The sequence below is a fragment of the Haemorhous mexicanus genome, chromosome 1 (genome assembly GCF_027477595.1).
Source record: "Haemorhous mexicanus isolate bHaeMex1 chromosome 1, bHaeMex1.pri, whole genome shotgun sequence".
NCBI classification, from domain to species: domain Eukaryota; kingdom Metazoa; phylum Chordata; class Aves; order Passeriformes; family Fringillidae; genus Haemorhous; species Haemorhous mexicanus.
Genome location: NC_082341.1, coordinates 113,410,860 through 113,436,500, shown reverse-complemented (window position 1 = coordinate 113,436,500; position 25,641 = coordinate 113,410,860). Strand labels below are relative to the sequence as shown.

Below are 25,641 nucleotides of genomic sequence, written 5' to 3'. Positions count from 1 at the left end.
ATGAAAAAAGTTGAAGATATCACCTTAGCAGCAGTACGAACTCTGAATTTCCAGCTATGCCTACTTAATGCTAGATTATTTCTGTTTGGGAAAAAAAATAAAAAGATGTTCTCTTGGGCTTAGGCTATAGATAAAGGATTCCCTGAGGAGTCATTCATGTTTGGAGGCAATGCACAAGTTTCTCCTCTGCTCTGTTCTCCCAAACAAATGCCTCTCACCACAAAGATACGTGGTGCAGAGATTATACCTCAAAAGGTACTACCCACCCCTGCTCTCTTACCTCTTTATCACAATACCCAGAAGTAGGGAATGATGAGCCAGAGGAAACTTTGGGTTTTAAGCAGGGAAGGCCACTGCTTTATTCAAACTTGTTCAAGGCTAGAAGATTCAGTAAAATGATGTTGGTGAGAGCATTTTTTCTGCCAGTCTTACTAATCCTGCCAAGTAAATTTAAAGGCAGCAGTAGAAGCATCAGCCAGAGCTCAGATCTGGTAACTTTCCAGATATGCTGCAGAGCCTTTTGTTTTTCAGGCCTTTAGGGATGGATGGGTTGAAGGATGTGAGGGGCCAGGCTCATTTAGGTGACAGGTAATTATTCTCATCAGACAGCTGGTTTACAGAGTAGTTTATAATGTGTGTTTTGCATTCTGTACAACACTTGTAAAAGTGAATAAATGCTCAAATACAGCCATTAGCAAATGCTAATATTTTGTCTACCTATCAGAAAATACAAACAGGAATCCGTTACTCAGGCAAAGTTACTGTTTCATAAGCAAATCCAAGTATTTCTCCTTAGAATTGCCAAAAAGACCGAACACATGCTCCGTCAGGTGCAAAACCGGGAAACTCCTCCTTGTTACATATATAAACATCAGCTGCGCCCTTCTTGCTTACTTTCCCTCAGGCTTTTCCTAATTTTTAATCCAGAAACTGATGACCAGCCGTGGTTTCCTCCACTCATTGTTCTTCACAACTCTTGGGATCGGTACAATTGCACGGGCTACAACTTTAAAGAGGGCGCGGGAAGGGAGGGAGGTGGTGGCGGCGGGGGGGGGGGGGGGGGGGGGGTGGCTGTTTTGCTAGTTGAGGCCGCCTCTGCTCGGCTGAGTCTCGTTTGGTGTTTCAGCCTTGCAGGTGGCGTCTGGCTCACCCGGTGCCCGGGCTCTGCGCTGCCCCGCGGAGGCGGCGGGCGGCGCGGCGGCGGCTCCGGCTGCAGGCACGGGCGGGCGCGCATCCCCGCCGCGGCTCCGGGGCCTTCTCTGCCTCTCCCCTGCCTTGGGTGCGCAGCTGCATCGCAGCTCACGAGTGACCGCTACTTTCAATTCCCAGGCTAATGAAATCAGCATCGTAAAAGCACGTACTTACCCCGCCTTTCCCCGACAAAAATACAAAGGCAAATCCGCTGCTTCCTTTCAAAACACTGAGCATGACGGTTTGCATTATTTTCTAAAGGAGGGGGGGATGTTGGGAAGAGTATTTTTCTTGCAAGTTCGGGTGTAAAGATGCTTTTAAATAAATAATGCACCATTTTGAATGAACGCTTCGTGAGAATACCCAGGGGCCAGTGTCTACGAATCCTCCCCTTACTATGTCCCAGGGTGAAAGCTCTGAAACACAAAACAACTTTGCCGACTGTGGGCGAGCGAAAATCCGTGCCAGCTCGGCAAATGACCCAGCACTTGGTACTTGCTTCTGTAACTGTTCGCTCAGCAGCACTCCCCAGCTGCGTTCCGCACGCTGACATTTTTGGACCCGCGGACTGCGGATCCAGCCAAGCTTCTGAAAACGCGTGCTAATAAAATTCAGCAGGTAGTTTAGAAAAAGAAATACGGAATGAGGGGGACGGAAGGTGGCTAAAGGAAAAAAAAGGGGAGAAAAAAAGAAAAAAGAAAAGAAATAAAAAAGAGACTAGCTCAGCAGTATCAGCTATGGGGAACTTGCCGAGTCCCAGCACCGGACAGCAGGCAGAGCCGTCCCACGGCCCCCGGGCTGGGCACCAGCGGCGTCCCCGCAGCTTCTCGCTGCACCGACTGCGCCCTACCGGGCACGACGGGGACGGGTCCTTCTTTCCCCAGAAAGTTCTCGCCCCCCAAACCATTGCAGTACACCAAGTGTGTGGGTTGGAATTTATTTCGTTCCATCGCTCTGTAGTTGTTGGCGTTGCAGGGTCAACGGGCGCTGCCGCCTGCCCCGCTGCCCCCAGCGCCCGCTCTCCGGGGACCGAGGAGGGGCAGCACTATTCGCAGGCACCGCGGCGAATTTCCCCGGCGCTCACTGTGCCGTGCCGTTCCCATTGGCCGTGCGGCCGGCAGGGAGCGACGGGAGGCGGAGAGGGAGCTGCCAGCAGCAGACAGGCAGGCAGGCACCGGGCGAGCGCGTAGACAAGCGCACGGCAGGCAGAGGCTGCTGGGGTATTGTTATCATTGTGCTTCGGCGGAGAGCTTTGCCTGCAGGGGGAGGGGTGGAGGGAGGAGAAGAAAGAGGGAGAGAGAAAGTGCGGGGCGAGCATGCAGCAGGGCTGGGGCCGGCGAAGCGGCGGTGCTGGCGTGCCTGGGCTGAGGCGCTGAGAGGAGCCGCCTGCCCGAGCTCGCTGGGGGGCACCGGCGGGAGGAGCGAGGCGGGCACGATCCAGGCGTGGGGAAGGCTGCCAGCCGAAGGGAGCCGCCGCCGCACCGGCCTCGCAGCAGCAGCAGCAGCGACTACTTCTTTCTTATCTCCCAGCCTTTTGTTTGCCCATCCTCCTCCTCCTCCTCCTCTTCCCTGCCCACCCTCTGCACCGCGGAGGGGGCTCGGCCGAGAGACAAGCAAGCTGACCCAGAGCTGAGTTTCACCCATCCTCCGCCCCCCGCTCTCTCTCTCTCCGCTGCATCGCTGCCCATGAGCTAGAGCGGCAGCCGGCTCCGGCAGGCGGGGGCAGACGCCGACCGCAGCTCCCGGCAGCTGCCGCTGCCCGACCCTCCCCGCCGCTCCCCTCGCCCCGCTCCGCGGACTCCAGCCGCGCTCCGGAACTGCTGGGGGCCGCCCTGCTGCCGCCCCTGCTCGCCTCCATGTGCCGGGTAGCGGGAGCGCCGCCGCGGATCCTGCCGCCGCTGGCGCTGATGCTGCTGGCGGCCCTGCAGCAGGTAAGCACCGCCGGCGGGGAGCGGGCCGGGCTGCGGCTCTTTGTTCCCCTGCGGGCGGCGATGCCCGGAGAAGGCGGGAGAGCCGGGGGGAAAAGGGGGGGGGGCTGCGCTTCGTGGTTGGGGTCTCGGGGAGGGGGTAGGGGAAAGCGGCCCCCCCGCCGGGGTGCCCCGGGGTGGCTTCTGGCCGCTCGTGCGGAGCCACCTGCTCGGGGCAGCCCCGCCACCGGCCTCCGCGCCGCGGGGAGAGAGAGAGAGATGGGGGAGCCCCTGCCCGGGGCCGGCTGAGAGGGAGAGGGTGGTCTCGAGACGCGAGAGGTGATGGGGGCACCGATGCCCCCTCATTCCCGGGAGAGCAGGTGCCACGGGACGTGGCGGGGAGCTGGCCGGTACCCGCGCTCCTGGCAGGAGCACGGGACCGCGGCCCCGCCGCGGGCGCGGGGAACAAACTACCGGAGTGGGGGACGGAATGAACATTCCCCCCTCCGTCCCGCGTGACGAAGGGCGGGCTGTGGTGCCAGAGAGGTGCGGGGCAAAGAGCAACCCCCGCGCCTCGGCTACCCCCAGCTCCCTCGCCCGCTAATCCTTTCTCCGGGAAGAATTTAATCAGCCTCCGCCTGGGCGCTGGGCTTCCCCACCCCCTGCCGCTAACGGGAATTTCCACTGGGACGGTGCTCGGGCCCCGAAGTGTTTAATTTATTATTATGAAAGTCCTGCTGCTGCCTCCCGCCGGCGGCCTTGCCGGGGCGCTCCGGGCGGGTGACTGATGGGGTCCCGGGCAGGTGGTCGCGGGGCAGCGCCGGGCACCGCTAGCCGCGGTGCGCTCCCAGTGAGGTGCAGAAAGCGGAGGTCTGGGGCGAGATGGGAGTCACCGGGAGGGTGTGGGGAGGACGGGGAGACGACAAAATGGATCCCGTTGGGGCAGCAGGGGCAGTACCCGCGGGGCGATGGTTGGGCTCCCCTCCGGCGGTGAGGAGTGTGCGGAGCAGCAGCGGAGCCGGGGCACCCGGTGGGTGCCCCGTTCATTCTGTGCTCGCTGAGCTCGTATCCGGTGCGGCGCCGGGGGTGGAGAGGGCGGTAAGTCCGAGGGACAGATGGCGCAGATCATCGCCTCTTAATGGTATTTACGATTGGGGCATTTCTGTCGGGCCGGGGGAGCGGGTTGAGGCGAGGCCGGCGGCGGGGCCGGGGTGCCGGGGCGGGCAGGGCACCCTCCCGCCGCGCCCGCAGCGGCTGGCGCAGGGCAGGGGGAGGCGGCAGGCGCAGCCACTGTCCATGGTGCGGCCCCGCTGCCTCCGCCGCACCGGGGGCGGGAGGAGCCCGCCCGGCCTCCCGTCTTCTCTCCGCTTCTCCGTCTCTCTGACGCGCCTGTCCCCTTACGGGGTCCCCGGGCAGTTGCGTCCTTCACGCAGTTTCTGAGGCGCTCTCCGGGGCTAGTGACTTGCGCCAGGGAGCGAGGTGCTGAAATGCTGCTCCGCGGTAGCCTGGGATTTTCCCTTGAGTCCTAGGAGGACGCGCGGAGGGGTGGCTGGCGTGACACGGGAGTGTCCGGCTGAGCATGAGCGGCTGCATGTGATAGCATACACCCTGTTCAGAAACTTGTGTGTGCCACTTACCGGCTGTTGTTGTGTTGGTTTTTTCGTGTGCTTTTTTTAAGTCCTTATGTGCTGTTTACTGTATGTGCTTTCAGTTCTGTTTAGTCTTCCTATCTCAATAAATCTTTAAAGCACAAAATCTGCAGTAAGCTTTTATTCCATCTTTTTTTTTTTTTTTCTCCTTAACCAAGGCAGGTTTGAAATTGAAGCACAGGCTGTGAATTAAGGACAGGAACTAGCCGTGTTGCTTTTATATATCACTCAGTGTCACTGGCACGTTATGGTTGGGGAATCCAATTTCCCCCTTGTTTGGGTATCCATTAAATCAGGTTAGGGTTGATTTTTAATAGCGTGTAACAAAATTGGAACTTGAGTATGAAATCAGATTTACAGACCTGTGTCTGTAGAACACTTTCATTTTAAGAGCTCTTTTTTCCTACCCCCTTCTTCCATCATGCCTACTGCAAGAACCTTCACCACCTAGGTGCTTTGCTAACTTTTTCCCCTGTTGTCACACCTATTACTTTTGGTTTGTAGGAGGTTATTTTTATCAGGTTGTTTTGAAATGTTTAGTCTTTTCACTCAGTTTTTCCTCTCTGCAACACAGCATCTACCTACCTTTATTTTCTAGAGCATTAATCAGTTTTTCGTTAGTGGTATAGAAAAGCTGTCATTATAGAATTACTTGAAAGATTGTAACTGGAGCCAGATTTTAAGGGCAGGTCTGTGGATGTTGTTTGTGTACAGGAAATACGGCTTAAGAGTTTTGGCAGTGTGTAACCTGCACAAGAAAGAAGGGAATGAAAACTGCACTCTGTTTTGCTGGTTAGCATATCAGTATGATTCTGGGAGTATTACATGGAAAAAATCCTGACAGAAGATAGGATGAAAGGAGCGAGTCTTGTTTTTCTGGCTATAGCAACAATTCCAATCCAGCGAAGGAATGGGAAGGCCAGTATGAGTTTACAGTAATGAAACTACTATAATAAATAAACTGAAACACAAATTAGAAATAAAGTGCTCAAAAAGGAAATATATTTCTTTAAATAAAAGCTTATTGAATCACTACGTGGATGTTGTCTGTTTCTAAATCAAAAGCAAGTAAACAATAAAGCAGTTTTTGGAGGCTTTTCAGCTCAGGTGACTGGTTTGAATTTGAATTATGATGACAGAGGATGTAAGTTATTACCCTCTGCAGGCAGTTTTGGTCTTATTCCAGGTCTTAGTGAATGTATCCAGGTGATAAAGCTACTACCCTAAATGACACTCCTGTTAAGCTGCCTCAGCTGAGAATCCAGCAATGGCATTTCTTGCCAGGTCTACCCCCAGCAGCAGTAGTCTTTGGCAGAATTGGGGTGAGGAATATTAACATAGTTTTGTGTAGAAACAAGCAAGATCCCCTATTGTCGATAAATCTTCTGTTTCTCACAATATACCTGTGTCTTAGATTTATTTTTTTTTTAATCTGTATAAGCATGAGTTTTACAGTGTCTCTGATAAATTACTCCATTAACAGACCATTCAAAGTACGCTGAATGTAGTGAATTGAATGCATTTCGTAACACATTCATAAGCCCCTGACCAGAGCAGTTATGTGCAGTATCTCGGGCTTTTTCAGTGTAGATCTTTGTGTTCTGGTTTTGTTTTGTCTTCAAAGATTCCATTGGAAAAGTTAAATGTGGCAGGGTATTGCAGCAGAGAGCTCTCCAAACCTTGTCTGTCTCGTCTAAGTGATAGTAATAACACTGACACATCCTCAAAATTCAGATAATTGCAGAGCTGAATTTCCTTGGATATTAAACTGAATATATTATTTAAATATATTTTGTTAAAATACTTTTAAAAAACCCCTTTTTGCATATATTATAGGACAGATAAGGTTGTGTAATTCAGTGAGTTTTTTGAATTTAAGTCGTTGGTTGACAGAACAGGAGATAATCAGAATTTTTTTGATACACTAAATTATCTGGGCAGATATCCTAGCAAGCTCAGAAATACATACTCTGCTTATGTACCAGAGGGCATATATTCTTATGTTGTCGATCTATGTATTTTTAATAACTGTGTGTTTTCTAGAGAGCCTTCTACTGCTCTCTCTCTTCCTGGGTAGTACTGCTACCTAGGCATGCAGCTCAGTGTGCTGCAAAGATGAATGTATCGTTTTGATACCAGCTTTTAAAATATTTCCAAAAATTATCATATTTTTGTGCTACATCTAGTCAAGAGTGTGTAATTCGAAAACTTTCTGTTATTTTCCTTTCTGGTTCTAGAAGTTGAAGGACCTCCCAGAAACATCATTGGAAGAACCCTGTCATGTTCTATCTTACTTGGTTTCATTGATGCTTTTATATCAATAACGTATTTTATTACTTCTTTTAATTACTGAGTACTAACACATGAGACAGTTTAGTTGTGAAAAAATTGCATGTTTATATTTAAAAATAGCTTGAGGAAGCTGTGAGTAAAGTTATTTTTACTCAATACAGACAGTATTGTGTAAGGGACTTGTCATGTGGTAAGGAAGAGGAATTTTTGAATGGCTTTTCCTGCTTAACAAAATAATTTACCAGTTAAACTCTCTTTCTGTTTTTCATTGGTTTTGTAAGTGCTTTTTTAGAGTAACAAAAAAGTTCAGAAAGCTTGCAATAGTTTCAGTAGTTACTAGCATTCCTATTAGGATGGGAGCGTAACTTACTTCAAACATTGTACACACACAAAGGACAAGTCTATTCCCAAAGGCTGGGCAATCTTTAATGTTCACTGGGATTTTTTATTTTAAATTCTTATTATAAAGGGTAGGAGGAGCCCATAGTGGCCTAATGGAGTAGCCTGTGTTCTTCTGTTAACCCAGTAGCACCAGTTGAGCGTAAGGTTCAGTGAGACAGATTACAGAATAAGCTGATGATCCCATAAGGATCATCGAGTCCAGCTCCTGGCCATGCACAGCACCATCCCCAAGAGTCTCACCATGTGCCTGAGAGCACTGTCCAAACTTTGGGTGGAGGATAATGAAGGCAAAAAGAATACTTGACATCCTTTGCAGGAGCAGTATTAAAGCACTTCTCACCTTCCACTGACTGAGACTCTCGTTGGCCAGCAGTGGCATACAATGAGGTGAAACCTCAGAGGAAAGAAACATGAACGTTATTGCAGGATGAATTTAAGGAAGATCTGTATTTTCCTCAAGTGCATTTGTAGTTTGTGAATGAGCTGAGAGGGACCTTTTTCACCTGGGTGTTGGACCATGTTGCTGTTCACCTTGAGAGGTATATAATCCAAGTGTGCATGATTCATCATTTGATTTGATCCTGCACTTCTTGCTGAAAGATCATGGGAGCTCTGTCTGAATAAAGAAGGGAAATTAGGCTTTCTATTTTTAAATGACTTATGAAAACAGATACAGTATCAGCAGCATCCAAGATGGAAGGTGATTCGCTGCCAAATCTTTTCAGCATTTCATTTAAAGTATTTGGTTTTAGTCAGTATTCGTATATTTAATTAAATACCATGTTTCCAAAAAGTGTGTTTATACTCTCCTCTAGGCACTCCTTGACATATTTAAAAAATATATTTTTATCAATAGACTCCTCTAGGGACTCTCCCATTCCTTATAATTAGCATATAATTATCACTCAGCAGCTGAAGACATAGTTAAAATTTTGTGGTCCCCCCAAAGAGGCCTCTCAAGGCCTCTCCCAAAGGTCAGAAAAATGCAGCATTCTCCTGTATGGAATAGCAGCAGTTTATAGGCTGATATATTCAGTGTGAGCAATGCAATGGCTATTACCAAATCAGAGAGACTGATTTCTTGTAGAGAAATTAGAATGGGTGGTCAAATACAGGATCTTTTTTTTTTTTTAAGTTATTGTTAAAACAATTATTAAAACTTAAACATACAGAAATTTTAAGATAACCTTCTCTGACCTATGGCTTACCTGAAGAACCATGTGTTTTGAAGCTGGAGCTATTCCTATGTTCTCCTAGTTGGGGCAGGGGGGAAAATCCAAACTTGGATCATGGGTTTGAGCATGTAGGGTGTACTAAATAATTGTCTTAATTTTTAGTAGAGCAAATGAATTTGTCTATTATTACGGGTTAACAGGATAGGCTATGAACATGGTTTGTAAAACTGGGGGATGAACAGATGCGGAGCAGGGCTTGGTGGTGCTGGTGTATGAGAGGCTGGACGTGACCAGAGAGAGAGACTTTTTACATGGGTATGTAGAGATAGGATAAGTAGGAATAGCTAGAAACTGAAAAACAGTAGGTTGAGATTAGTTACTCCTCACTGGGAGGGTGGTAAGGCAGTGGAACCAGTTGCACAGGGAAGTTGTAGATGCCCCATCCCTGGAAGTGTTCAAGGCCAGGTTTCATGGGGCTTTGAGCAAGTCCCACTGGTTTAGTGGAAGGTGTTCCTGCCCATGGGCAGGAAGGGTGGAAATAGATGACTTAGACAGCTCCTTCCAGCTAAAGGCGTTGTACAATTCTATGAACCTTTGGTGGTTTAAGGCAAGTTACTTTAAACTTGCATAAAAATTGGGGATTCTCGTACTTGGGGAAGGTACTTGAGAGCTCTACATATTGGTTTAAGAAATTGGATTTTCTGATCTAAAATCTTGTGATTCACAAAGTAGAGCACTGATTAGAAGTGAAGATGGTGTAATGAAAGCCCTTTCTGCTGTAACTGAATGACCTCTGGGAGGATGTGGCCTGGCACCCACTTTGGAAGCTTTTGGCTTCCAGAACAATTTGAATGAAAGGCACTTTTCTTTTTCTCTAGTTGCACTCACTCTATGGTTGAAAACAAATTGTACTTGACTACTTTTGCTGAAGTACTGAGTACTGTGAGAGTATAAACTGTTGGCAGCTTTGTTTGCAGCAAGTTGGGGATTTAAGAGAGTTGCTGAACAGTTTGAATTTTAGTATCTAAAGGTTTTGGAGATGTTTTTGTCATCCAGGGTATCTTTCTTATGCCTTATGACAGTAAGTAGAAACTCATTACTAAATAATACCACCTTGTACAGCATATCCCGTTGTGTCAAATAATGTCTGTACACAAAACTAAAAATGGACAGAACAATCTCTAATTTTTAGAGTTCTCTAGAACCTAAGTTGCAAGGGTATCTTCCTGGCTTTTAAATTAATGAAGAAACACACAGTCTTTAAACACAGTCACAAATATTTCTGTGATCTGTGCTTAAGTTGAATATTACTGTGATAGTTGTAAATGAATGTTGGTTATTAAGGAGGAAGAGCTCAAATACCCCATTCTTGCTTCATCATACATATAATTATGTCAGACATTGTTTTGAACTACACACAATAATGTCCTGTGAATTGGCTGGACTTGGCAATTGGTAACTGTACTGTGTTCAATTATACTGTGTACTATGATATTTCCTTTGATACATACCCCACTTGGTTTCTCATTTTACTACCTAGGCTTCTTTTCCTATGGCACAATGATTTGAAAAGAAAGCAGTCTTCCAAAACCAAATTGCCTTGCATTTTGTTAAAATTGTTGTTAAGAAATCTTGTGTAGTAGTACATGTAGATGCAAAGTAGAAGAGACTTGGATGTTTCAGATTGATAGCTATTACTGAACTGCAGTGGTGTATGGCATATGCAGAGGAGGTGGTGAGATTACATTTCGAAATACGTGTTTCTTTAAATGGATATTTCCAGATATTTGGAATTTTAAATGTGTCTACTTTTTAAAAACAATGGAAATTGGTTATGAGTCCAGATCTGTCAGTATAAGTGGAGAAATTCTGCCTGGCTCAAGGCTTGTTTCAGTTAGAAACTTTTCAAAACTTTGAGGCCTGTGTTGTTGGAAGTCTTTTACTGATGGCATTTGGAAAAAGATGTAAATGCAAATCCCTTAGAATTTTACGCTCGAGATTGTAAACAGGTTGTTAATGGTATTTTTGGTTTTGGGGTTTTTTTGGTGGGTTGTTTTTTTGGGTTTTTTTTTCTTTTTTTAATCAAACTGAAATACAGCTTTGGAATTAAACCACAGTTTTCATATCTAGAGATGAAACTAAAGTAACAGAGGAGCAGGATGTCAAAACTGCAGGCTTAACTGCCTAACTATATCAAAATGGTGAATTCTTTTAATTGATTGAATAACAGTTTTGACAGAAGACTTCTAATTTACATCATGTTGCTTCATAATTGCCGTTTTCCTATTGCATTTATATTTGAGATCTACAGTACTGAGTTTATATGCATGATCTGATACCATGTGTGACTATCTCTCTAGCATCTGGAGATGGTAATGCTTATCACTCATTTAGCAGTTAAAAATGGCTAAACAAGTCATAGAGGATGAGGAAAGCAGAATAGTTTTTTAGAAGTAATTTTATTTTGCTGTCACAAAGTCTGGTAGTACTTGAGAGGAGAATTTTCCAAGTGCTGAGCTTGTTGAAAGCTTTGTGACTCTACTGAGCAGGTTTTATGTGGGTACAAGCTAAGGTGATTGCTTTCTGTCTTAAAAAGATGGGGTTTTTGTAAAGTAGTGTCCTTCTTCAGATGAATGTACAAGTAATATTATCTTAAAGTGTCTTGGGAATTGTACTAATCACACAAAATCCTGTAAATTATAATAACATGTCCCATAATCTTCACTAGCTTTTGCCTTTTGCCCCAGATAAGGGGATAAAAATACTTCAGCATCCTTCTTTTCTTAGAGTTAAAATGGTTTAAGTCTTGCAGTACACTTAGGCTGAACTTCATGTGACCCAGTGTGTCTGAAGTTGCAACTTCTACTTAATTCAGAATGCTTAACACAGGGTGATTAAGAATTGCTGAAAATTTGAATTCTTCCTTCCCTTGTGTTTTTATTCTGAAACAATCTTTACAAAGGCCTGTTTTTGGAGAGCAGAGTAGAGTCTTTTGTTTCTGGATAAAATTGATGGCTGCAAATGAAAGAATAAAGAAGGCTTTCTATTCATGCTCCCCAGCCTTTGTTTCAGTGGGCATTGTTTCAGTTTATAAGAGCTGTTTAGTACATATAGATTACTGGAAAGGCTGAAAGATTCCCAAACACATCGGTGCAGTCTTGTTAAAAATCCTGCTATCTCCTCAGCTCCCAGCCAGTAGCTTTTGGTTTCAAAGATACCATGGAAGACTTTTATTTCCTTTTCCACCACATTACTTTGAAGTCACCTTTTGTGCAGTAGTTTAAATGAGTCTTACTATTTTTCTTTCAAATTATGGAAACCTTATCAAACCTGTGATTTGAGTTCTAAAGCTAAGGACACTGGCTGGTTGAAATTTTAGTTATTTTTGATTTGTCATTTTGTTATCTTAAAACTCAGTGTATAAATAAACTGTTGGAACATAGCTACAGATCTTGGTTCCAGTTTTGTAGGGAACATAGCTCCATGGTAGCTAAACTGTTGCTTTATTTGCTTTCTCTTTAGGGTTTCTGTATAAACATAATAAACTACTTAAGCAATTGTACAAGCTGAGTTACCCATGTAGATCTTAAATCACAACAGTTTAAGTTAATCTGAAACTTGATAATTACAAGTTCTCTTACTGAGGGCATAACTGGATAGTGCATCAACTTGTGAGTTGGTAAATTTTAAATTTTTTTGGTTTTGCTAGTGTCGGTGTTGAGCTGCCCAGTTAGGATGCTGTTGGTGTAAATGCAATGCAATGAGTTACAGATGCCTCCTTGTATTAGTTATAAAACTGCTCCAGCAGGGCTTGACATGCTGAGTTTGGCCATGTTTGTCAGTGGAGAGATTACACTTCCACCTAGTCCCTTTTTCTTCCTTGAGCAAACCCCTGTCATTTGAGGTGCTCCTGTCCCACCTCTGCTTTAATGCTCTCTTTCCCTGAGGTTACTAGGGTGAATGGGTGTAACACCATCATCTCCTCTTTCTCCCTCCCTTTTTTTATTATTTCCTGTAGGGCTTTCTTTGCAAGATGCAGGGATGCTTATATGGCCTTGAGTCAGTCTGCTTGATGGAAGCCCATCTGGAAAGCAAACAGGAAAATCTAATTTAAGTCTTGGTCAGATTTAAGTATGATATAATCACACAGTTGCTTGTGCTGTCCAAGACCATATACTACATCTGGATAAGCCTTTGTTTGGCATGTAGGGGTGTTTGAGATTGTGTGAGAGCTGTCCTGTTTTCTTGGCTATATCTCAGCCCAGGCTGCAGTGGGAGCTGACCTCTCTGCTGTGTACAGTGTGAAAAGGGTTTGCCAATGTACAGTCATGTAGCCGCATGTAAGGTGGGTCATTGTCTTGTGCAGTGATAAGATGAGGCAAAACCAATCTACTGAAAAGAAATCTTAGTCCTTTGCCACAGAAAATGCTTGGTTTTGGTTTTTTTTTTTTTTCTAAATAGGCAACAAGCTGTCCTGGAAAATAGCTTTACTACCAGAAGTATTTTATGAACATGGAAGACTACAGAACAAACAAGTTTCCAAATGCTGTATTATATTTCTTAATGGAAAGGCATTTATGAAGCTCTTTTAAGAATGTGATTTGAGGGTAAAATTTTTTAATAAGTGAAAGAACAAACAGTTTCAGTGGCTCAGCTCTTCCATTGTGCAAATTTAATGAGCTGCCCTCCTTTTAACTTAATGTCCCTTTGAAATAGGAGTTGCATTGGAAGCATTTGGCTTTATATGGTATCTGTTTGAACGCTAACACAAATGTAAGATCTGTTAAGTTATTGCAAATGTAACATTTTGTCTTAGTTTACTTGTTCTGGTGCAGCCTCACATAGAAATATTCTATATAAAGCATTTTACACCAGTGGTTGAAGTGATCCCTTTCAAGCAATCGGGCTGTGAAAAAGTTGAGACGTGTTTTGTGCAACATTTATTTCCAGAGGAAGGAATGTTTTTGTTCCCTTTATGATTCCCCTTCAGTCTAGATGTCTGGTTTAGTGGAAATGTTCAGTTGTCAGAAGAATCAAGATGGTGTATTATTTAGATCTTACCAGACAAGTGGGATTTGTTCCTTCCATTCCAGTTATCAGAAAGATTAACCCTTTGCCCTCACAGTCCTAATTGCAGTCGTTCAGAAACAAAGATTCTGCTTGTACAAGACAGCAGTGAAGTGTAGATGTGATAACTGGAATGTTTCTCTGGTGAATGTGGGTTGCAAGTATTACATACATTTTGTCTTGTGTTTCAGGCACCAATAAAAGCAACCTGTGAAGATTTGTCATGCAAGACTGGATTTCCTGAAGATGTTCACAGTGCAGTAGTCTCAAGGAGTGTACATGGAGGACAGCCTCTTCTCAATGGTACTGTTAGAAAACATATTTTGAACTTTTTTGTTTCTTCTAGTTGTAGCCATAAGTCACTCCTGGAGCATTTTCATCCTTAAATAGGACACAAACTCTTTCAGGAGAAAACATCAGCTGCTCTGTGATTATTTCTTGGTCACTATCACAGGACTTGGAAAATCAGTTGACATTAGTGGCAGCACATGCGCCTCTGACTGTAATTTGAGAACACTGAGTGTTGCAGAACTTCCCATTATTATTTATTCTCTGATTCTTGGCACAGCATTCACTCTGATGTTTCTTACTAACATTGACAAGCTGTATGCCCTTAGTCTGTACTTACAGCCCATGTATGTATGAGGAGGTAAAGAAAATTTCCTTTTTGCTTTACCTCTCATAGAACTGCAGTTACACCCAGTGCTAGTGCTCATGTTAGTGCAGAGATAGTTCCCTTACTGCTTTTTCATGGCATTCTGAGGAGAGACACCTGTAGGAAGCAAGCAGTGGGATGGGCAGCAACACGAGAGAGTGGTTGTCTGTGAGCCCCTGATCAGTGACCACAGCCCTGCAGGCTCTGTGAGGAGGTGTGCCAGGAGAGGCAGGACAGTGCCAGGGCTGTCTCAGGGACAGTACACTACTCTCTCTCTCACCCTGGCACCTACCTGCCTCCAAATGGCACGGTGCCCAGGCTGGGGATGACCTGCTCGGTGAGCACAAGCCCTTTCCTCTGCCAGGGATGCCCTGCAGTCACTACACCTGCCCAGGTTTGTCCATGTTGGGAATTCAGTTCACTGTTCTTCTTGTGTCTCTATTTTGCAGGGATAGAGTGAGACAAAGAGGCAGATGCTCTGAATGTTTCCTAGATTTCCCAGCCAGTGAAGTTTCAGTGTACAAGCTTGCAGAAGTACAACATTTTTTTAAAATCTGCATTAATTTGTCTGTTTTGTGAACCGCTAACATAATTTTTTAAATCTAATTTGGAAATTGTGGAACTATGAACATCAGTTTTAGACAGTTTCAAATACAGCTTAAATAAGGACTAATTTAATTTAATTTGTTGTTTCTTTCACATATAAATTTGGCTACACAGTTCAAGACTTTTAAATGAAAAAAATTCTAATGAGTCTGCAAAACAAATGAAGTCAAAGCTGTAGTCTTGATTTTACATGCTGTATGTAGCAGTCTCTCGTTAATTATATTTTAAGGATCTGTTTTGTACTTTCTTAGAAGTATAATAGAATCTTGAATGCAGGATGAATTGATTAGCTTTAGTGTATTTAAACTTGAGTTATTAAAGCTTTCTCTATTCAGTTTCAAGAAAGTATATTCTACCAGCACAGATTTTTTTTATTAAAAGATGGCTTAGAAATTTATGTATTGAAGTAAATGTTCTGCCAATTGAGAAAATAATAATGAGGAAAGAGAATATGCCTCACTTCTCCACCAAATGGGAGTTAATAGATGGCCCTCCTTAATACTCCTGTCGTAGACATCACCAGGAGAATTCCTTATCATGTGATGAACAAACACAGGGTGCAGAAACAGGGATGCAGAGCACAGCCGAAGGTGACCTTTCCAAAGGTGCTGCCTTGAAACCACCAAGTACCATCAGTTCCTCTTGAAATGGAGATCACACAAGTTTTGAGATCTGCCCTGTTCTGTGGAAGTTCTCTTCACTCTCTATGGAATCAAGGCTGTTTCTGCAGCTTTTCCCTTTTCCCACCAGTTAGGAACCACAGTAGGCTGGGCACTAATTGTCTGTTGTCATTGCTCACGCAAACCTGATGATAATGTCTGATCAGCTTTAACTGAGTCTGAACTAGTAACATAGGATGACAAACTGACTTCCTGTCTCATTATTCATCCCAGTCCCACAGTCCCTTCCCTTGCTTCTCAGAAGTGAGTGAAGCATGACTGTTGGTTTGTCCTTGAATGGTATTAAAATGCATAACATTTTAGGGAAGTAGGAATTGGAAACACTGTATGAGGCAAATGGTATGTATCACATCATATCAGCTGGTTGAAAAATGACCTGGGGGAGTCTTTTTCCTACTACCGTTTCCTCAACTGAATTACTGCAGTGGTTAATTCTTTTGAAAATTTTGACATGCTTAAAAGCATATAATTTGCTGGTTACACATAAACATACAGTCCATCATTGCATAGCTTTGACTTAAATTTAATTACACTGTCATTTTGAAATACTATTGTTGTCAAAAGCCTATTTTCTGGTTATTAAACTAGATTCAGATGATGCTGGAAGTTAAGTATAGTTGCATGACATTTGCTTCGTAGGGATAATCATGTGCCTGATTCTGATCTCAGCCACCTTGGCTATCTAAATGCATGGAATTATTTAAGTTGGAAAAGAGCTCTAAAACCATAAAGCCAATCCATTAATTCCAGCACTGCCAAGTTTACCGCTGAACTACGTCCCTAAGCACTACATCTGCATGTCCTTTAAATACTTCCTGAAATGGTGGCTCCAGCAATTTCCTGGGCAGCCTGTTCCAATGCTTGCTGACCATTTTGCTGAAGAAATTCTTCCTAATATCCAATATAAACCTCCCTGATGAATGATGATGCCATTTTCTCTTGTCCTATCACTTGTTTCTGGAAGAAACTACCAGCCCCCACCTCATTACAACCTGCTTTCAGGTAGTTGTAGAGAACAATAAGGTCATACAGTCAGCCTTGGCTCACTGATCCTCGTATTACCTTCCTGCCCTCCAGCAGATCAGCATTCCTGCCCAAGTGAGGTGCACTTAATCCCCTCATCCCCATCATCAATAAAGATATTGAACAGGACTGGCCCCAGCAGTGAGCCCTGGGGAACACCCCTGGTGGCCAGCTGCCTGCTGGATGTAACTCATTCACGACCACTCCCTGGGCCTGGCTGGCTGGACAATTTTTGGGTTCTTACCCAGTGAACACTGCACCTATCAAGCTGTGAGCAGGCAGTTTCTCCAGGAGAATACTGTGGTGATGGGTGTCAGAGGCTTTTCTAAAGTGTCAGTGGACAACATCTGCAGCCTTTCACTTATCCATCAAGTGGGTCACACCGTTGTAACAGGAGATCAGATCATTCAAGCAGCACCTGGCTTTCATGAACTCAAGCTGGCTGGGTCTGATCTCCTGGCTGTTCTGTGTGTGCTGCATGTTAGCATTCAAGGGGATCTGCTCCATGTCCTTCCCCAGCCCTGAAGCCAGGCTGACGGTCTTGTAGCTCCGCAGATCCTCCTTCCAGCTCCTTGTAGCTGTGCATCCAATTTACTCACCTCTGGTCATCTGTGACCTCCCTGGTTTGCTTCTGTCTAGTACATTGGGGGACAGGCTTCTCTTTAGTTTGTTGGCTTCTGTCTCACCAAAACTTAAATAAAATTAGAATTATCACATGACTTGTAGGTCTCTGCATTCCATTTGTTACAGTAACATAGGATATCTGGGTTTTAAAACTCTATTGTAGGAAATTTTCTTGCACTGCTCTATACTGATTGTTTTTTGAAGAGGTTTTTTTTCTACCCTATGTTCAGGTGGTGCTTGTTTTTGATGGAGGATCGAACTTGTTCCCATTGCATTTAAGAATAATTCATATTGACTTTGTTCATTCATATGGCTGGGACATTATGACAGCATCAATTGATTTTTTTCCTTTTTTGCATGAGAGGCAACTACACATTCAGTTCTTGTCCAAGTGTTCAGTTATCCCAGTATGTGAAAAATTGGTGGGGCAATATATATTCAGAGTAACTTAAATTGGAAAAGGGAAAAAATGCTCCACGTTAATTATTGGGGAAGAGAAAGAGAGCTGCCCTTGTTGCCCTTGGTTTCAGGATGAGGAAATGGAGAAGATGATTCTAGTTGAGAGATCAGAGAAGTTGGAAAAAACTTCTCCTTTTGTAGGCTGTGACTGAGCTGTGTAGGAGGTGACCTGCACCATATAGGCTGTCCCCTGTTGCCTCCTTCTGGCTTAGTGTCACCAGTGCCCCATGGTCCTGTTTTCCCCTGGAACAGACTTCACTGGTCATACTCTTGGAGACTCTTTGAAGCTGATACCTTTCAATTTGTCTTGTACAATGTCTGGCAAGTCTGACTTCCAGATACAATATGCTCAGGTCACTAGATACATTTACAATAAGTCCTATAGCCCTAATATTAAATTTATTTACTGTATTTGACATGTTGTTTCACTTGATACCAGTAGCTTCATTGAAATTACAGTGATTTTTACCGAGGAACTAAGTGACCTCAGAACTACTACCTTAATTTCTGTACAGGGAGAAAAAAAAAAATTGATAATTTCAGAAGCAGAATTAAGAGAAACTTCATTCATTGCTAAAAATTCTCTTAGTAATAAAACCATGGAATTACTTGAGCCCCCAGCTCTTTTAAAATGTAATATACTTTGAAATTTTTTAGGACTTAAATCCTCCAACATTTAAAAAAGAAAATAAATAATATGCAAAAAATCTCCAGTCATCAGCTAATAGAAGTAGATATCTAACCCAGAGTGAAGGCACAGTACTTGCAACTGGTTTCTGTAAATAAAACGTGGTTACTCTTTGAAGAGCCGTAAATAAGATGTGGTGTTTGGAGAAGAAGAGGTTAAGTCAAGAGGGACTTCCGTTTAATATATTAAATGCCCTTGCTTGCACTGGTTTTATCACATTTTTGTAGTACATCCAGGGAAAAGTACTTGTGGCAGTTTGATATGTCCAGCATGTTTATCTAATCTTTGTTCTATATCCTGCAAATTTTAAGATACAAATAAAGCGTTTTCAGCTTAAATCATTCACCTTAAAAGGTTACTTGAATGGTTTGCAGAATCATTTCTTAGAGATTATTATGCTGATAATTATTGTAGCAGTTTCTTATCTCTCAGAGATGTTATTTTAACATTGTCTGTCCTGTTACTAAATGCATGGTTTTAGTTTTCTGCTAAGAAAATTAATTCCTAAACCATTACTTTGAATGCTTTGTAGCTATAAAATATTTCTAAGGTCTTTGCGTTGCAGAATGATAAAGAAAAAATACGTTTTGGTGTTGATCACAGAGATAAGCAGTGATTATTGATGATTAGCACTGCAGTTTCATTTCAGTCACAGCATCAGCTCTGCCAAAAAAGGCACGCTTGTGCCTTCCCTCCTCTTTGAGCCTGGTACCAAGTGCTCATGAAACCATTAAATGAACGGGGTTAGCCAATTTATCTGGGGTAAACTTTCACTCCCACTCCTTTAGACTTTTTTCTGAGTGACCTTGTAGGCTTAAACAGAGCCATGGTGTCCCTGCTGCCTTCTTTCCTCTAGCAGTTAAATGCTTAGAAAATAGTGTTTGTTTTGATGCTTTCAAACTGAGTGGCAAAACTTGTTTTTTGCATTCCCACAGACTTATTTCATACTTTACTGTTGAAAATACCAGTTGGTCTCAACCCAGAAATGTGGTGGTGTTGTTGGGAGTGTGGCCCTCAAGCATGGCCTGGTGTTTAAGAGTAACTTGGCATTTCTTCATGATGTAGTGGAAGGTTATATGGATGCTGTGTGTCCCAGCTGAAGCTACTTGGCTTTGTTGCTAGTGTTGTTTTATTATTCTATATATACAAATGTCTACCATCAGCTAAGAATAAAATTCCTTTTTAAAAAGTCATAATGCTTAAAACTGAAGACAGCAGCACATCTTTTAAGGTGGATTAACTAGAGCCAAGGAAAGTGTTCTTAGAAGAATTACATTTTCCAAGAGGGAAATTAGTCTTTACCCAGGAAAAAGATTTTGGCCTTTTTTTTTTTTTCTTCTATTAAAAAAACTGGAAATAGTAACCACTTTGTTTGAAGTCTCCTTGCCTTAAGCAAAAAGACAAGTTGACAAGTTCCTTCCAGGCAGACAGCCAAACAATCTCAGATAGATGGCGTCTCTCTACGAGCTGCTGGCAAGCTGGGGAAAACTGTTTCAATTCTTCCCAAATGTATTGTTTTCTGAAATTCTTTTCCTGTACTCTTCACCCTGCCCCCTCTTGCAAAAAAAAAAGAAAAAAGAAAGAAAAAACCACTACAACCTACCATCCCCTTCTAGTTACTCTTTTAAGCCTTAGTGGGTGTGAATTTTTTTTCCAGAAGCTTCTGTTGTTAAGATACTTTTTCCCCCTGAGTTATTGCTTAAGATTTAGTAGGTTTAGTTTTGCCCTCTTCTTTGAGAAGCAGAGTAAATTCTGTTGCTGTTACTAGGTGATGCTGTGCCTTGTTGTTTTATTGTATGTTACAGTTGCATTCCAGTTCTTGGTTTCTTGCCTTTTTATTCCTTTTCATCTTCTTTTCTCAAACAGTTTTCCTGTTTGTACTCTTTCCATACCCTACAGCATCCTAAATTCTCCAATGTCAGTTTGGATCTTGCTATTTTGGATTGGAAGAGCTGCTTTTGTTTGCTTTCACTACGCTAGCACAGTACCTGTTTTGTGATACCAGTTGTCTGTTCATGTACCAAGCTCTTAATCTATTCTTAGATACTTGTCCCCTGAAAATTATAGCTTTCTTTTGCTGAAGCAAGAGACTGCTTTTTTTGAGATGTCATTTCTTTTTTCCCTTCTACCAACTACTTAACCATGGATTATATTTTAGAGTATATGTGGCATATATTCACCCTGCTGAACAGTGGTAATATACTATTTGAATGGTGACTCCTTTTTGCTTTTTTTGTCTGACTTGTATGTGATATCTGATTTTATTTTTCTGCATTAAACTACTGACCATAAGTTGGTATCATCTCATTTCAAGCTTGTATGTTGAATATTACATACATAAAAGTGGATAATAAGCATAAATAATGAAATTCATTGATGTTATGAATGTGTACAAAGGACTAACATTTCAGAAACTTAATTCTGTTATCCCTTGGTGGACTGTAAAGCTATTGTGGAATTGTATGTACTGTGTGAATCAATGTGTATATCCAGTATAAAAGAAATTATAACTTAAGTTCTAGGTTAGAAGGAATTCTAAAAAAAAATTGTATCAAAATGTACTAAAAAAATTTTTACTTTTCATGGAATATTTTTAATGCAGGTGAGATAGCAAAATCTTAAACTACTCTGTCCAGTTTTTCCAGAGAAGAAATATGATTCTCTCTTATTCCCCAGAAAAAGAGTGCTACTTCTGTTTCTCCTGTCGATTCTTCTAACTCCATGTTGATAAAGAGAAAAATACACCTACAGAGAAATTATAGAAATCTTGAATGGTTGCTGTATTCTGGGATCTGTAAATTACTGTCTTAGTTAATTAGTCCAGTTCAGCTAGTAATTTCTGTCTGTAGTGCATTTACTTGGAATGCACTGAATTAATTAGTACTTATTCCCTTTTCCTATACTCAGCTGGTTACTTGCGAGGGTCTCAAATGAAGTATCCTTTCTGTATGCAGAAATCTGAATTACAGCAGCAGAATTGTTAGCTGCCTCAATAGGCTCTAAGCATGACTCAATGAAGGATGGCAAAGGGGATGTTTCTTTCTGCCCTCTGAAGCTGGCTCTAGCATTATGGTCTTTATAACACCATTTAGTGTAGCCTTAGTTCAATTTTAAGCTATACAATCTGGCTTTGATTCCCATGGGGCCATTATTTCCCCTGGAATCATTGTAGTTAGAGTATTCTTCAGTGCTGACCAGTGCTCTAGGGAAGGCTGGAAGGAATGGTGGCTGCAAAGCTGTACAGAAAACCTCCCCAACAGGCAAAGGTGCCCCTGGGTATGGGTGATTTATTTAGTTACAGAAGAAGGTTGCTGTTGCATGCAAGAGCTGCATGGAAAAAAAAAATGTTTCTTTCTTTGGTACATAAGTATATGGAATATATGGAACAGAAACTCAGGTGAAGCCCTCTATGTTAGCATACATAATGTGAGAAAATGGCATCTGTAATTAGGAATTCAGGTTGTCACTTAGGACTACATTACATCTTCTATTGACTTGTCATTTTTCTAACAACCCAGAAGACAAATTTATGAGAGTGTCCTGTTGAACTGATATTGCTGGAAATATCCTTTATTGCAATACATAGTACCATACTAAATACAGATAAACTCTTCTAGTATTTAAACACTTAAAAAACCACATCAAATTAAATACTGCTGTGTTGAAGACTTGGATGTCAGTCAACATATCCCAAGTACAGTTTGAACTGCTCTGATTTTGGTTGAATGCAGTAAGACAGATTTAGTGCTTTTGGTTGAACTTGGGACACTCAATGTGAGGGCATTTATTTTTTATTCTGGAAATAATAACTTTTGAAAGAGTTCTCTTCCAGGCTTTCACAACATGTTTTAGGCATCAGAGCCAGCCTTGCTAAACTCAGGAGAAAGGAGGAGCAGAAGGAAGGTGCAAAAAAACAGAGTCAGATTTTGGACAGAAAGGAAATTTGCTGGACTTGCTATTATCTTCTAATTAGACTGTAGAAGGAGCAACTGGCCTTTGGTACCCTGGAAATCTTTCCAATTTAACACAGCACAGATGGTTTTCTCCTCATTTCCATATGCCCTCACTGGTTGATGTGTCCTCCAGAGGGTGGGGAAAATAATGTTGGGGAATAAATGGATTGAAACACTGGAGTGCAAAATGGAGCTGAGGCTGGGGAAAAGATGGAAGCCGAAGAATCCAGGTATGAAGGATGATGAATGGAGGGTGGAGTTATGAACCCTGGTGTCATTCAGGGGGGAAGGGAAAGCAGAGGTTGTCCACAAGCCTAGAAAGAGCAGAGAAACTTTGCATTAGTTGAAAGAGGAGGCAGAAGCAACCCAAGGTAAAAAGTAAACTATCTTGGAATACTTCAGATTTCCTCATGGCACCCAGTTTGAGCTAGCCATGCACAGCCAATACCCACCCGAAAGGAAATGTTGAGGACCCAGTAGAGCTCACCAGTATGAAATAAGTGAGCGTGTGGTGCTGAGAAGCTTTTCTAGGAGAAACCACCAGGCCTTCTTTACACCAAAATGACAGCACGGTGTCCTACATCTTCCATTTTTTTGCAATTTAAGCTAAAAGATATAGTTATCTGAGTATTCAGCCAAGATCAGAACATGCACAAGGAAGAGCCTTTTGAAGATAAACTGATGCAACTGAGGCAAGACTTGAGGTTAGCTAGAGTACCTACAGATGCACATCATGACTTGTCCGCTGTTTTGGAGGAAACATTGAGTTTGAGCACTAAGGGTCCATCAGTCTGTGAAGTGGTATTAAAACCCACTGCTGCTTTTTGTTACAGATGATTTGGTACCACCAATATTTTTTTCATTTTTTTTCTCACCTTGTATATATGTGCAGTTTAAGTGCATATGAAAACACCAGCCTTAATTAAAGCTAGGAGAGGGTATATCCAAAATGTAAATCTTTCCTATTGTTGCAAATGCATTACAGTGATGTGGCTGCAGGATGAGTGAGTTTGATCAGCAAGATAATGCATCACAAAACTCTTCCTTCTTTTTCTGCGCTCATTCTCTTCTGGCTCAGGTTAGTTGTTGATTTGCTGGGATCTGCTGTGGTAAAGGAGATAAATTAATGAAAAAAGAGGTGTGTGTGTGGTGATGAGATAAAAGGAGATCATAACTGAATTAAACTCTTTAGTGTTAGATTCTCTGGTAGTTTTTTTTTCCCCACCCTCTTTTCTCTCTTCAGTGCTTTCTTCCTGCTGTTTTAATATACTCCAGGATTGGGCAGCTGAGGATCAGTGCCCTGCCATCCCTTGCCAAGCCTTGATGGCTGCTGCATCCCAGCGCTACCCAGGCACGGCAGTGAATTGTGCCGACGGTTCTTAGCTGGGTTGCAGATGACAGTGAGCAATCCCATTAACCTGCCAGCCTGGCTGCAGATAATCCCGGAGAACCAGGGCACCCAGTGCTGCCCACGGCTGCCATCCCTCACCCTGCTGGCTGCAGCCTCTGCCTGCCTGTAAGGCACTGATGCTCTGGGCACAGGAGCAGCACAGCGCGGCTCAGGTGCATCTCCTCCTCCTCTGAGCTGCCTGCAGAGCTCAGAAACTGGCCCATTTAGATTTAGTTTTTTCCTTCTTTTTCACCGTCTGCTGTGTTTTGGCAGACCTGTGAGCAGTGGCAAATATTATGATCGTGTCTGCTTGCCTGCAGCTCTTTCTTGTGCACTGTGCTGCCTTTTAAGAAGTAGATTTTGTTTGGTTTTGAAAGTTAATGGCATATGCCTCTCAGGTTGTAGAGAGAAGGAATTATTTAAGGCCCTCTTTGAGTTCCAGTTTAACATTCTCTTAAATAGGGAAGTCAGAATCCCTAAAAGCACAATTTATAACATAAAAGCTATCAAAATAGCAGTGCAATCTGTTAAAGTGTTTAAAAATTTGATTCGCTGCAGTTTAAAATGTGAAATAAATGTACACTAATTGTTTTGAATGGAGATGAAGATGGTATTTGAAGCCAGTCTTTAAAGGAATTAGTGAGATAGCACTGCAGTTAATGGTGGAGCACTATTTTCCTGTAATGGGCTAAGCAAGGTTCTCTAATTAGCTTGCAAATTGATATTCAAATACAAGTAAACTGGCAATCAAATACAAGCAAAACATCTATGTGAGTAGACTTTGACGTCTGCATTTAGCATACCTGTATCAAAGTTATGTGTGGGTAAAGGGTAAGCTCTTAGTTGTTTTCAGCATGGAGATTTTATTAGTGCTGGCTCACTGGTGGTCATTTTTTAAATTTAAGCGCATGAAAAGAGGAAAAAGAAGTGGTTTTTTTTTTTTCCACAAGTGAATGGCTTTTAAACATTAGTAACATAATACTAAGTGTGCATGAGATTTTTTCCTGTCTTCATTTCTTCTGTTTTTTGTTGACTAGTTGTGCACATAAGATTTGATACATATCTGAGTCTGTTCAAATTACTCTGTTGAGTTTTCCTGGATTTGGATCATATTCATGTTCTCTATTAAAATTATTGCTATATGATGTAGCCATTTCATTTTCAAGCCTTGTGGCAGAAACTGGATGCATAAACTATGAGTGGTGTTTATGTTGTAAGGTTTTCAGTGGTGTGTAGTACAGGTTCTTAAACTTGAATGCCTGGCATTCAAAGTTTAAGAAATAGGATTCTCCTTTGTAGAAACCATAACAAATAGGTTTCTACAGAGGAGAATCTTAGAATAGTTTGGGTTGGAAGGAACTTAAAGACCATCTAGTCCCAAACCCCCTGCCATGGGCAGGGACACCTTCCACTGGACTGGGTAGCTCAGAGCAGCATCCATCCTGGCCTTGAACACTCCCAGGAATGGGACACCTGCAGCTTCTCTGGGCAGCCTGTTCCAGTGCCTCACTGCTCTCACAGTAAATTATTTCTACCTAGCTATACAAAAAAATTGGTGCATAAGAACTCTTGCTGGGAAAGGTAAACAAAAATCACACATTTAAAATTCTCTTTTCAGGATCTTTTTAATGTCTGTATTTTCAAATCTATGAAACATCTCTCACACACTGATACCTTGCTAACTACCCTCTGCAAGAATATTGTTTACTGACAGACGTGTGAACTGTATCAGTGGGTCAATTATGTGGCTTTATTAACCAGCAGTACTCCTTCTGTCAGCTGTTGTGGTGGTTTTTTAGCATCATCTTTTATGCTAAAAGTTCTTTGGAATGTGCTTCCCTAAATCAAATTCTTGTCACTGTGCATTCATTAAATCCAAT

The 25,641-nt window shown here is 42.7% G+C and overlaps 1 protein-coding gene across 1 annotated transcript in view; it reads left to right on the top strand.

Moving 5' to 3' along the window:
• The first annotated feature begins 2,989 nt into the window (after positions 1–2,989).
• The window catches only part of CDH2 (cadherin 2), a 114,050-nt gene continuing 91,398 nt past the window's right edge, over positions 2,990–25,641 (top strand). Inside the window, exons 1-2 of the mRNA XM_059859732.1 lie at positions 2,990–3,122; positions 13,875–13,986. Of these exons, the coding sequence (XP_059715715.1) occupies positions 3,048–3,122; positions 13,875–13,986 (187 nt within the window). The 5' untranslated portion in view covers positions 2,990–3,047. The remainder of the gene's footprint in view (positions 3,123–13,874; positions 13,987–25,641) is intronic.